At 42.4% G+C, this 12387-nt stretch overlaps 1 protein-coding gene and 1 non-coding gene across 2 annotated transcripts; both read left to right on the top strand.

The window, feature by feature from the left end:
- Window positions 1-354: 354 nt before the first annotated feature.
- rpl18a (ribosomal protein L18a) lies at window positions 355-12120 on the top strand. Its single transcript, XM_034163639.1, has 5 exons — window positions 355-436; window positions 2580-2759; window positions 10882-11011; window positions 11623-11732; window positions 11976-12120. Exons 1-5 carry the CDS (start codon window positions 419-421, stop codon window positions 12066-12068), a joined length of 531 nt encoding a protein of 176 aa, XP_034019530.1. The 5' UTR covers window positions 355-418; the 3' UTR covers window positions 12069-12120.
- LOC117504509 lies at window positions 2374-2505 on the top strand. The gene has a single exon (XR_004558810.1). It is a non-coding gene; the product is annotated as a small nucleolar RNA SNORA68 (small nucleolar RNA).
- Window positions 12121-12387: the final 267 nt, after the last annotated feature.

Here is a 12387-nt window from a genome sequence, read left to right as displayed (position 1 = left end):
GGACAACATGGTAAACAATAGGCACCTATGATGTGTGGTATAATGTATTATGTACACATTTATGTACTAATAAAGGAATTACCAATTGAATTATTATTATGTACAAGACTGTTACTTTTTATTTTTTGAAGGGATATTTACACTTTCACTGAATATTTTTGAAGTACTTATGTACAGTCCCAATTAAATAAAAAAGAAAGTGAGAAATATTTTTAAAAGCTATAGTTTCATGAAGCGACATTTGCAACAACAACAGTAATAATAATAATAATAATAATAATAATAATAATAATAATAATAATAATAATAATAATAATAACAATAATAATAATAAGCTGTTCTTCCTGTTCCGGGTGCTGTCGCGTGGAGGCTCCGCCCTTCTACTTCCTCTTTGACCGCGGCTCTGAGTAGAGTCACCATGAAGGCGTCAGGCACAGTGAGTAAATGTCTTTATTAACACCTTTTGACGTTCACCACGTTTATGCTGTGGAGACACATTTCTGAATAACATTACCCGTGGCGTCTCGGCGGGTTAATGCAGTTAAATTCTCAACTCTGAAGCCGTAATTTGAGCCCTTTTCGTTTTAGCGACTACAACATGGCGGCCGTCGAACCATGTGGAGGAGCTAAAACAGGCCGCTGAGTTTTAATTTTTTTTCTTCTCACTTTCAGTGATAAATATTAATCTTAACAGGCCGGTGCTTTGATTGTGACTGCGCAGGATTTGTGCTGTTGTTCCGTGCGTTTGTTTCTAACAAGCCTTTATTATGTCACCAATGTAGCTGAGCGGTTTGTTTAAAAGTTACCGAAATTTGCCGAAGTTTTCCGAAACTCACCGGCAGTTTAACGCTCTGTCAGACGCTCATAATGAGCCTGTACTCGCTGATGGAGCCACTGTTTCATTTGCCACTTTTCCATGTAGATATTTAATAAGAAGAAATATTTCTTGGCTGCTGTTTAAATATTTTTTAGCCCTCTTTGGTCACCGGTCATCGCACAGTCACTAACCATCTCACCCACCTGCAAAACCAAGTCGTCCCATTGAAGAGCTGAAGAACAACAGTAGTGGCAGGAGTATGAATTCATGCACATTAATAAAAACACAGAAATGACATGTTCTCTGACTCGGAATATGTGAGACGAATGATGAGAATTTCTGCTCATTCCTCTGCAGAAGGAGAATCGAACAGCTGTCCACCTGGTCAGAGCAGGGCGTGTGAGCATGGAGCTGCCTGGAGGGGAAGGATGTGGGTTGCGTTGTCTGTTTTTTTTCAATTTAATTTTACGATCACACCGTGACAACAGTGGTACTAACGATGGTTTACAGGTGGCTTGGTCTGTCGGGTGACTTGTCAGGTGAAGATGTGGGTGACATGCTTCCTGGGGTTCCCTAGTTCAAAGTAGTGTGTGATTTATGAAGACAATTTTATTTGAAGATGCGTGTAATTTAATTCAATTTATTTCATTTATATAGCGCCAAGTCACAACAAAACTGCCTCAAGGTGCTTCACACAAGTAAAGTCTAACCTTACCGACTAATAGAGCAAACACACAGGTGACAGTGGTGAGGGGAAAACTCCCTCTGATGGTTTGAGGAAGAAACCTCAAGCAGACCAGACTCAGAGGGGTGACCCTCTGCTTGGGCCATGCTACCGCCACACTTGACAATACAAATACAGGAAATTTTGTGTACAAAGACTTATTTTGTGCACCATTTTTTGCCTTTTCATTGTGTGTACATTTTTTTTATTATAAATCCTGTGTATTTGTGTGCTTAAGGGGAAAAACACCAGAAAGCTGTGACCGTGTCTCATTGTTTACATTTCAGAATGATGGTACTCTATCAAACCTAATTATTATCTCATTTACATGTGTGATTTGCAACGGTCTACCGTATAACGCTGTTTTCTGACAGTCGTTTCCAAGCTTTAAAAAAAAAAGGCTATTTTGCCATGTCCACCGTCTTGACGCCGGTTTTGCGGATCATAAAAATATGCATGCGAAGGCTTCGATCACCACCGAACTTCACAGAAAAGTACATAATCACATTAATTAAATATTATTTGAAAACCAATCTTACTCACCTTTTAACAGCAGTTTTTGATGCAATTTTTCAATTGAATTTTTTGTGGAATTTCCTAACTTCTATTCATCACAGGAATAAAATTTGAAAACAAGGTTGTGGGGGGGAATTCATCTAAGTAATCAAATAGGGAAGTTCACAATTGTCAAAAAATAAACTCCTTCCTCGAAGAGCGAACTCAGGACTACTGCTTGGAAAGTCTCGCAAGCCAGGTGTAGCTGATACAGCCACAGCAGCGGACGCCATATTTAGGTCATATGCGCGTACGATAAGAATCCAAATGGATTCTGCCTGCACCCAAACCCAAAGGTCACATCAGGTCAGTGGTGTGGCTTTGTCTGGTGTGCAAAGAGAAAACCGGTCCTTGTCGCCTTTCTCTGGCGCCGTGGTGTCTTTGAAAGTGAATTCAAGGTTCAACAAGTCCAGTTTGTCGTAGGTGACTTTTTTCATGATGTGAAAAAACGTGAACTTCCTGACGTTTTCTGTCTCCACACAGCTTCGGGAGTACAAAGTCATTGGGCGTCTGCTGCCCTCTGCCAAGAACCCTGCCCCACCTCTCTACCGCATGAGGATTTTTGCCCCCAACCACGTAGTGGCCAAGTCCCGCTTCTGGTACTTCGTGTCCCAGCTGAGGAAGATGAAGAAGGCCTCTGGAGAGGTGGTCTACTGTGGCCTGGTACGGGTTTTTACGATAATACACTTATGATGTCATCATGCCCGAGGTCCTTATGGGTGTACGAAAACCTTCCTGCCATCAGGAATCCTCAGAAGATTTGCAGTGTGGCGGTGCCGTCGCACTGAGAGAGAAGCTGTGTTCATTTGACTGCAGAGTTACTCCAGGTGTTGGCGCCACACTCAGGTGGTGCTACATGTGTGTTTGAATGTTGGCAAAATCTGTTTGCTGTTTATGGTGCAGCATGTTCTGTTATCGGCCCTATTTGTTTCTTTGTGAACCGCTCGTAACCTACCATTTTTCATATATCGTTACTGACGATTCATATCCTGATAGGCAAGAACTGATTCAGTTTTCAAGGCCATGGGTCAAAGGCCAAATTTCTTTCATATTTATCAGAGTTGTGTAGGACAGTATTCATTATCAACTGACAAAGTTTGGCCCAGTGTTCTAATGACAATATTTTTGCTTTAAAGACAGCCTGTACATGCAAGTCTTTCCTTTTTTAAATTGAAAAAACGCTTATTACTGTATTTTTTTTATGTAAATACAAAACTTACATGGGTTTTTTCGGTAGTGGAGCTCATCTCAATGGGTGAACGTGTCCCGTCAAGATGAGCGCCACCGCACAATTGCACATGCACACCTCACCTGTCGAGTTGAGCTCAGGCACCCAAGAAAAGTAGAAAACCCACATAAGTTTTGTCTTTCCATCAAAATACAGTAATGTGTCTGTTCAGTTAAAAAAAAGTAAAGACTTGCATGTTTCTGTGTAGGCTCTCAGTTGTCCTGGTGGTTTCCATAGTAGAGAAGCTTGAATCTTCGACTGGACTGGGTTGCTTGACGTGAGGACGTTTCGCTTGTGGCCAATCTGTACATGCAGCGAGTGGAGAAGACAGCCTTGACGTCGTTCACGGGCATCTCTCCCAGTCACTGGTTCAGATATGTCGATGACACATGGGTTAAAATCAAGCAACAGGAGGTCGAGGACTTTACAGAACACATCAATTCGGTGGGCTCCAATATCAATTCACACGTGAGGATGTCAGAAACAACCATTTAGCCTTCTTGGACTGTGATGTTACGATTGGAGAGAACAGGCAGCTCCAGGCAGAGGTTTACAGAAAACCCACTCACACTGACCAATATCTGCTCTTTGGCTCAAACAACCCCCTTGAACACAAGCTCGGGGTGATCAGGACTCTTCAACACAGAGCCCTACAGGTGCCCACAACTGCAGAGGGAAGGGCTAAAGAGCAACAACTTGTACGGAAAGCCCTCACAGTATGTGGGTACCCACGTTGGTCCCTGGACAAAGTGCAGAAGTCCCAGAGAACAAAGAGACCAGATAGACAGGAGACTGAGACAAGAAGAAGAGTGTCTCTCTCTTATTTAGCAGGAGTAGGGGAAAAACTACAGAGGATCTTCAGACAGCACAAAATCCCAGTTTACTTTAAACCAGTCAACACCTTGAGACAGAAATTAGTTCACCCTAAGGACAGGATCCCTAGTTACAGAGCAATGTAGTGTATTCTATCAGATGTCAGGAAAACTGTAATGAACACTACATAGGTGAGACGAAGCAACTTTTACACAAGAGGCTATACCAGCACTGCAGAGAGGGCGCCAGTGGACCTCAGTCTGCAGTTCATCTCCACCTGAAAGACACTAACCACACGTTTGAGGACAAGGAAGTTAAAATCTTAGCCAGAGAGAAGAAATGGTTTGAGAGAGGTGTCAAGGAAGCATTCTTTGTAAAACAGTTGAAACCCAGCCTTAACCGCGGAGCGGGTCTCAGACACGCTTTGTCCCCTGTTTACAATGTGGTACTCAGGTCAAAGGAGTTTCAGTCTTTTGTTCATGGTAATGAGTCATTCACATCATCAGGAGAGAGTCGTCAAGGGAGCCATCAGGAGAGGCTTCCGTCCTGTCATTAGGAGAGTGCTAACTAGAGCACAATAGGTGCTAATTAGAGCTATTGTTTAGTCACTAGCCTATAGCAGTCAGCCTCTTGGTAGGTGGGGTCTGGTTAGGTTAAAAACTCCAGCTTTTGTTGGCTTCTGGTTTATTCGTCTCTACAAGAGTCAAGACAGAAGTCAGACTACCAGAGCAAGAATTTTAGCTGAGGAAGCTTCTATGATTTGAAGCGAAATGTCCTCACGTCAAGCAACCCAGTCCAGTCGAAGATTCAAGCTTCTCTACTATAAAGACTTGCATGTACACACGCTGCCTTTAAAGCAAAATGTCGTTAGATGACGGGGAGATACGCATGCGCGGTAAAGAGAGGTAGATAAACTTGACGGGGAGGAGGTTTTAAAGTCCGGGGTGCGTGGTGGAGCTCCTCTTGACCGAGACACTGGATCTGATCCAGATTACAGTTTGTGGCCGTTTAAATTTAACATTGAAAATCACATTTAATGTATATTTTACATTATAGTTTAATCAGACATGTCCAAATCACTCTCGTATTTGAAAGTGAGGTGCAGACTGACACTCACTATCACCTGACAAAATATGATCCGGATTGTGGATTTTGTGGACATTTGAATTTAATATTGAAAAGCCTATTTGATGTACATTTTGCATTAAATTCTCAATCAAAAGTGCCTCAATCACTCATTTGTGATAACGAGGTGCAAACTGGTACCTCGTGATCTTATCACTGTGATCATCATCTGCTCCATATTGTGTATTTAGCGAATATTTGATTTTAACATTGAAAAGCCCTTTTCATCTATATTTTGTATTATGTTTTAGCTTATGAAAATCTTTTCAAGTTAAAAAATTTGTAGAATTGGAAACTAGTGTTGGTGGGGGTTTGCGCTCTAGCTTTGACCACTGAAATGCACAACACGCAGCTTTGTGAGTGTGACCGTGTTGAGATGTGCACAGAAACATGTTGGTGTCTTTGTTGTCACATAGAAACAGACCTCACCTTGGTGTGGTTGTAATCCCAGAAACATCTCAGCGTGGGTGCACCTGTTTTAGAGGTGTGGGTCTGTGCACGCTGCTGGGGTCCATGTTCAGCTTGTGCACGTCAAACCTGATTCTGTGCTACATACCTTTTAAAATTAGGGTCACGTACGCTAGCTACCGTATTGGACTTAACCTGTGTTTTATTGTTTAATTATTATTATTAAAGGGGGATCTGCCATCTCTCTATAGAATGTCCCAGTTGACACGTATTTTATGTTTCAATCCTGTTCTTAGTACTATGAGGAAAGTTTTACCCTTCTGTATTTTGAAGGTGTCGCCATAAACAGTTTGACTTTTTATCAGCTGGATTTTAAGAATCTCATTGTTGTCTTATGTGTGATTTGTTTGTTTTCATCATTTCTTTGTTTGCTGCTGATACATTAAATCAGAACCAGCTCCTCGTGGTTGGATTGTGTCTCACTGGAATTGAGAATTGACTCTTGCTTGCCTCTACTGGTGGTTGGCTCTCACTGCGGTATTGTATCACTTCCTGTTCCGGAGCACAGCAGTGTTTTGCTGTATCTGTTAGCTGTTTAATCTGCGCAGTTAGATTGATCTAGTTACCTAGATAACGATTTGTTTCACAGTGTAATCTTCACGTGCCTTAACTAAAGCACTCCCTCTGCTGAATCACCTCTAAATTATTTACACATTATTCACTTTTTGTGTTTTTAGGAATCCCCTAGCTTAGCGCAGCTACTAGCTCTTAGCCGGTTTAGCATGGCGGCTTCTCCTGTCTCTCCCGCACTTTTCTGCTCTGGGTGTGAAATATTTAGTTATTCCTCGGCCTCCTTTAGCAGTAATGGTACTTGTAATAAGTGTAGCTTATTCGTAGCTTTGGAGGCCAGGCTGGGCGAATTGGAGCCTCGGCTCCGCACCGTGGAAAATTCTACAGCTAGCCAGGCCCCTGTAGTCGGTGCGGACCAAGGTAGCTTAGCCGCCGTTAGTTTCCCTCTGGCAGATCCCGAGCAGCCGGGAAAGCAGGCCGATTGGGTGACTGTGAGGAGGAAGCGTAGCCCTAAACAGAAGCCCCGTGTACACCGCCAACCCGTTCACATTTCTAACCATTTTCCCCACTCGGCGACACACCCGCCGAGGATCAAACTCTGGTTATTGGCGACTCTGTTTTGAGAAATGTGAAGTTAGCGACACCAGCAACCATAGTCAATTGTCTTCCAGGGGCCAGAGCAGGCGACATTGAAGGAAATTTGAAACTGCTGGCTAAGGCTAAGCGTAAATTTGGTAAGATTGTAATTCACGTCGGCAGTAATGACACCCGGTTACGCCAATCGGAGGTCACTAAAATTAACATTGAATCGGTGTGTAACTTTGCAAAAACAATGTCGGACTCTGTAGTTTTCTCTGGGCCCCTCCCCAATCGGACCGGGAGTGACATGTTTAGCCGCATGTTCTCCTTGAATTGCTGGCTGTCTGAGTGGTGTCCAAAAAATGAGGTGGGCTTCATAGATAATTGGCAAAGCTTCTGGGGAAAACCTGGTCTTGTTAGGAGAGACGGCATCCATCCCACTTTGGAAATCCTCCAAACCGTGACTATCCAGGGTTGGGACCAGGAAGCAGAGTTGTAGTCTTACACACCTCTCTGCAGCTTCTCTCCCCCTGCCATCCCCTCATTACCCCATCCCCGTAGAGACGGTGCCTGCTCCCAGACCACCAATAACCAGCAAAAATCTATTTAAGCATAAAAATTCAAAAAGAAAAAATAATATAGCACCTTCAACTGCACCACAGACTAAAACAGTTAAATGTGGTCTATTAAACATTAGGTCTCTCTCTTCTAAGTCCCTGTTAGTAAATGATATAATAATTGATCAATATATTGATTTATTCTGCCTTACAGAAACCTGGTTACAGCAGGATGAATATGTTAGTTTAAATGAGTCAACACCCCCGAGTCACACTAACTGTCAGAATGCTCGTAGCACGGGCCGAGGCGGAGGATTAGCAGCAATCTTCCATTCCAGCTTATTAATTAATCAAAAACCCAGACAGAGCTTTAATTCATTTGAAAGCTTGACTCTTAGTCTTGTCCATCCAAATTGGAAGTCCCAAAAACCAGTTTTATTTGTTGTTATCTATCGTCCTCCTAGTCATTACTGTGAGTTTCTCTGTGAATTTTCAGACCTTTTGTCTGACTTAGTGCTTAGCTCAGATAAGATAATTGTAGTGGGTGATTTTAACATCCACACAGATGCTGAGAATGACAGCCTCAACACTGCATTTAATCTATTATTAGACTCAATTGGCTTTGCTCAAAATGTAAATGAGTCCACTCACCACTTTAATCATATCTTAGATCTTGTTCTGAATTATGGTATGGAAATTGAAGACTTAACAGTATTCCCTGAAAACTCCCTTCTGTCTGATCATTTCTTAATAACATTTACATTTACTCTGATGGACTACCCAGCAGTGGGGAATAAGTTTCATTACACTAGAAGTCTTTCAGAAAGCGCTGTAACTAGGTTTAAGGATATGATTCCTTCTTTATGTTCTCTAATGCCATATACCAACACAGTGCAGAGTAGCTACCTAAACTCTGTAAGTTAGATAGAGTATCTCGTCAGTAGTTTTACATCCTCATTGAAAACAACTTTGGATGCTGTAGCTCCTCTGAAAAAGAGAGCTTTAAATCAGAAGTGCCTGACTCCGTGGTATAACTCACAAACTCGCAGCTTAAAGCAGATAACCCATAAGTTGGAGAGGAAATGGCGTCTCACTAATTTAGAAGATCTTCACTTAGCCTGGAAAAAGAGTCTGTTGCTCTATAAAAAAGCCCTCCGTAAAGCTAGGACATCTTACTACTCATCACTAATTGAAGAAAATAAGAACAACCCCAGGTTTCTTTTCAGCACTGTAGCCAGGCTGACAAAGAGTCAGAGCTCTATTGAGCCGAGTATTCCTTTAACTTTAACTAGTAATGACTTCATGACTTTTTTTGCTAATAAAATTTTAACTATTAGAGAAAAAAATTACTCATAACCATCCCAAAGACGTATCGTTATCTTTGGCTGCTTTCAGTGATGCCGGTATTTGGTTAGACTCTTTCTCTCAGATTGTTCTCATTAGTTACTTCATCCAAACCATCAACATGTCTGTTAGACCCCATTCCTACCAGGCTGCTCAAGGAAGCCCTACCATTATTTAATGCTTCAATCTTAAATATGATCAATCTATCTTTATTAGTTGGCTATGTACCACAGGCCTTTAAGGTGGCAGTAATTAAACCATTACTTAAAAAGCCATCACTTGACCCAGCTATCTTAACTAATTATAGGCCAATCTCCAACCTTCGTTTTCTCTCAAAAATTCTTGAAAGGGTAGTTGTAAAACAGCTAACTGATCATCTGCAGAGGAATGGTCTATTTGAAGAGTTTCAGTCAGGTTTTAGAATTCATCATAGTACAGAAACAGCATTAGTGAAGGTTACAAATGATCTTCTTATGGCCTCAGACAGTGGACTCTGTGCTTGTTCTGTTAGACCTCAGTGCTGCTTTTGATACTGTTGACCATAAAATTTTATTACAGAGATTAGAGCATGCCATAGGTATTAAAGGCACTGCGCTGCGGTGGTTTGAATCATTTTTATCTAATAGATTACAATTTGTTCATGTAAATGGGGAATCTTCTTCACAGACTAAGGTTAATTATGGAGTTCCACAAGGTTCTGTGCTAGGACCAATTTTATTCACTTTATACATGCTTCCCTTAGGCAGTATTATTAGAAGGCATTGCTTAAATTTTCATTGTTACGCAGATGATACCCAGCTTTATCTATCCATGAAGCCAGAGGACACACACCAATTAGCTAAACTGCAGGATTGTCTTACAGACATAAAGACATGGATGACCTCTAATTAAAGTAATAGTTATTGTACTTGGCCCCACAAATCTTAGAAACATGGTGTCTAACCAGATCCTTACTCTGGATGGCATTACCCTGACCTCTAGTAATACTGTGAGAAATCTTGGAGTCATTTTTGATCAGGATATGTCATTCAAAGCGCATATTAAACAAATATGTAGGACTGCTTTTTTGCATTTACGCAATATCTCTAAAATTAGAAAGGTCTTGTCTCAGAGTGATGCTGAAAAACTAATTAATGCATTTATTTCCTCTAGGCTGGACTATTGTAATTCATTATTATCAGGTTGTCCTAAAAGTTCCCTGAAAAGCCTTCAGTTAATTCAAAATGCTGCAGCTAGAGTGCTGACGGGGACTAGAAGGAGAGAGCATATCTCACCTTCATTGGCTTCCTGTTAATTCTAGAATAGAATTTAAAATTCTTCTTCTTACTTATAAGGTTTTGAATAATCAGGTCCCATCTTATCTTAGGGACCTCATAGTACCATATCACCCCAATAGAGCGCTTCGCTCTCAGACTGCAGGCTTACTTGTAGTTCCTAGGGTTTGTAAGAGTAGAATGGGAGGCAGAGCCTTCAGCTTTCAGGCTCCTCTCCTGTGGAACCAGCTCCCAATTCAGATCAGGGAGACAGACACCCTCTCTACTTTTAAGATTAGGCTTAAAACTTTCCTTTTTGCTAAAGCTTATAGTTAGGGCTGGATCAGGTGACCCTGAACCATCCCTTAGTTATGCTGCTATAGACTTAGACTGCTGGGGGGTTCCCATGATGCACTGAGTGTTTCTTTCTCTTTTTGCTCTGTATGCACCACTCTGCATTTAATCATTAGTGATTGATCTCTGCTCCCCTCCACAGCATGTCTTTTTCCTGGTTCTCTCCCTCAGCCCCAACCAGTCCCAGCAGAAGACTGCCCCTCCCTGAGCCTGGTTCTGCTGGAGGTTTCTTCCTGTTAAAAGGGAGTTTTTCCTTCCCACTGTCGCCAAGTGCTTGCTCACAGGGGGTCGTTTTGACCGTTGGGTTTTTACGTAATTATTGTATGGCCTTGCCTTACAATATAAAGCGCCTTGGGGCAACTGTTTGTTGTGATTTGGCGCTATATAAATAAAATTGATTGACAAATTGATTGAACCTCCGTCTACCTGCAGCTGTATTAAATTGTAACGTGATTGTCGACCCTTGTGGTAAAACCTGTTTTTTTGGGGGGGTATTTCATCTATTTTGTCTAAAACCAGCTGAGCTGAGTTCTGTTTCTTTATCTTTGGTTCAGGTCCATGAGAAGACCCCGCTGAAGGTGAAGAACTTTGGTATCTGGTTGCGTTACGACTCTCGCAGCGGCACCCACAACATGTACAGAGAGTACAGAGACCTGACCACGTCTGGAGCCGTCACACAGTGCTGTGAGTCCGGTTCTCTTATTGTTCCAGATCAGTGAGTCCTGTCAGCGTCTGAGGCTAGTGTTAGCTTGTGCCATTAACGTTTATCTTGTCAGCTCAGAGTTTAGCTCTCACTGAGGTGTACACACATGAACCCAAAACCTACACAGAATCCTTCACATTAAAATGTATACAGGGAGAAGCGGCTGCAGGCTGTTGGTTTTGTTGGTCAGTGATGCTAATGTGGTGCACAGTATTAGCATTAGCATACCCCGTTATGCTGTGAAGCGGGTGGGTGGTTGGAGCTGGCGGGCGAGGGAGCCAGTCAGTGAGTGAGCTACAGGGCCATTTTTACCGGCACTAATGCTAAACTAGCAGGGTGCACTGTGGTCATCTTCTGGTACTAGCATGTCGCGCTGTCCCGAGTAATGATGTACAATTACAAATACAAAAAAGCAAAAACGCCACATCAACCAGCAGCTGTTGTTCTTCTGTGAGGATTTCTAGCTTTTCTTAATTTTATTCAAAGCTGAGTCTTAGGGGGTTTTGGAGATGCGACATTTGAAGACATCACAGCGTGAACGCCACAGTTTCTATTTTAATTAAATCAAGTGTGGTGTGTGTGTTTGTCGTAGATCGCGACATGGGAGCTCGCCATCGCGCCCGCGCCCACGCCATTCAGATCATGAAGGTCCAGGTCATCCCTGCCAACAAGTGTCGCAGACCCGCCATCAAGCAGTTCCACGTAAGTCTCCACCCACTGTGATGTGGCGGGTCTCTCTCTGGACTGACTTCCTGACCATCAGCTCCAGCTTCAAAGCTCGCCAGACAAAAAGCCAGATTCCTCTTCCAGCTTTGTCGGTTCCATCTTCAGACCTGGCGGTTTGAAACTGGCGACAAACAGTGAACAATGTGAAATGAGCTTTGTGTCGTCTGTGCTGTCTGAAACGTGTTTCAGGTTTAAACAAAACCTTTTCTTTTCCTGCAGGACTCAAAGATCAAGTTCCCCCTCCCTCATCGGGTCCTGCGTCGCCAGCACAAACCTCGCTTCACGACCAAGAGACCAAACACCTTCTTCTAAAAAACATTAATAAACTTGTGCAGGAAAAAAATAAAATGTTTCCATTGAGAAAGTCTCAGTGGTTTGATTGTGAGCTGTGCACTCGTTTCTTCATCGTAGGTCATTAACTCCACCAAGGAGGTCATGTGATCACTGTCGTTTCCACCTTTTTTCCTGCTGATCTACATAGACTGACAGAATGATCAATAAGCACCCCCCATCCCCCAATGATGTTTTTTTCACTTTTGGTGTTGCATGATGTAAAAAGGTACAAAACCTTTAAATGGGGAGTGTTTCAAACTCCAGTGTGTGTGTGTGCACATGTTGACCTTGCGTTATA

Source organism: Thalassophryne amazonica, chromosome 22, assembly GCF_902500255.1.
Source record: "Thalassophryne amazonica chromosome 22, fThaAma1.1, whole genome shotgun sequence".
Lineage (NCBI taxonomy): Eukaryota > Metazoa > Chordata > Actinopteri > Batrachoidiformes > Batrachoididae > Thalassophryne > Thalassophryne amazonica.
The sequence above is the reverse complement of the archived record's forward strand: the minus strand, read 5'-3'. Positions and strand labels throughout refer to the sequence as shown.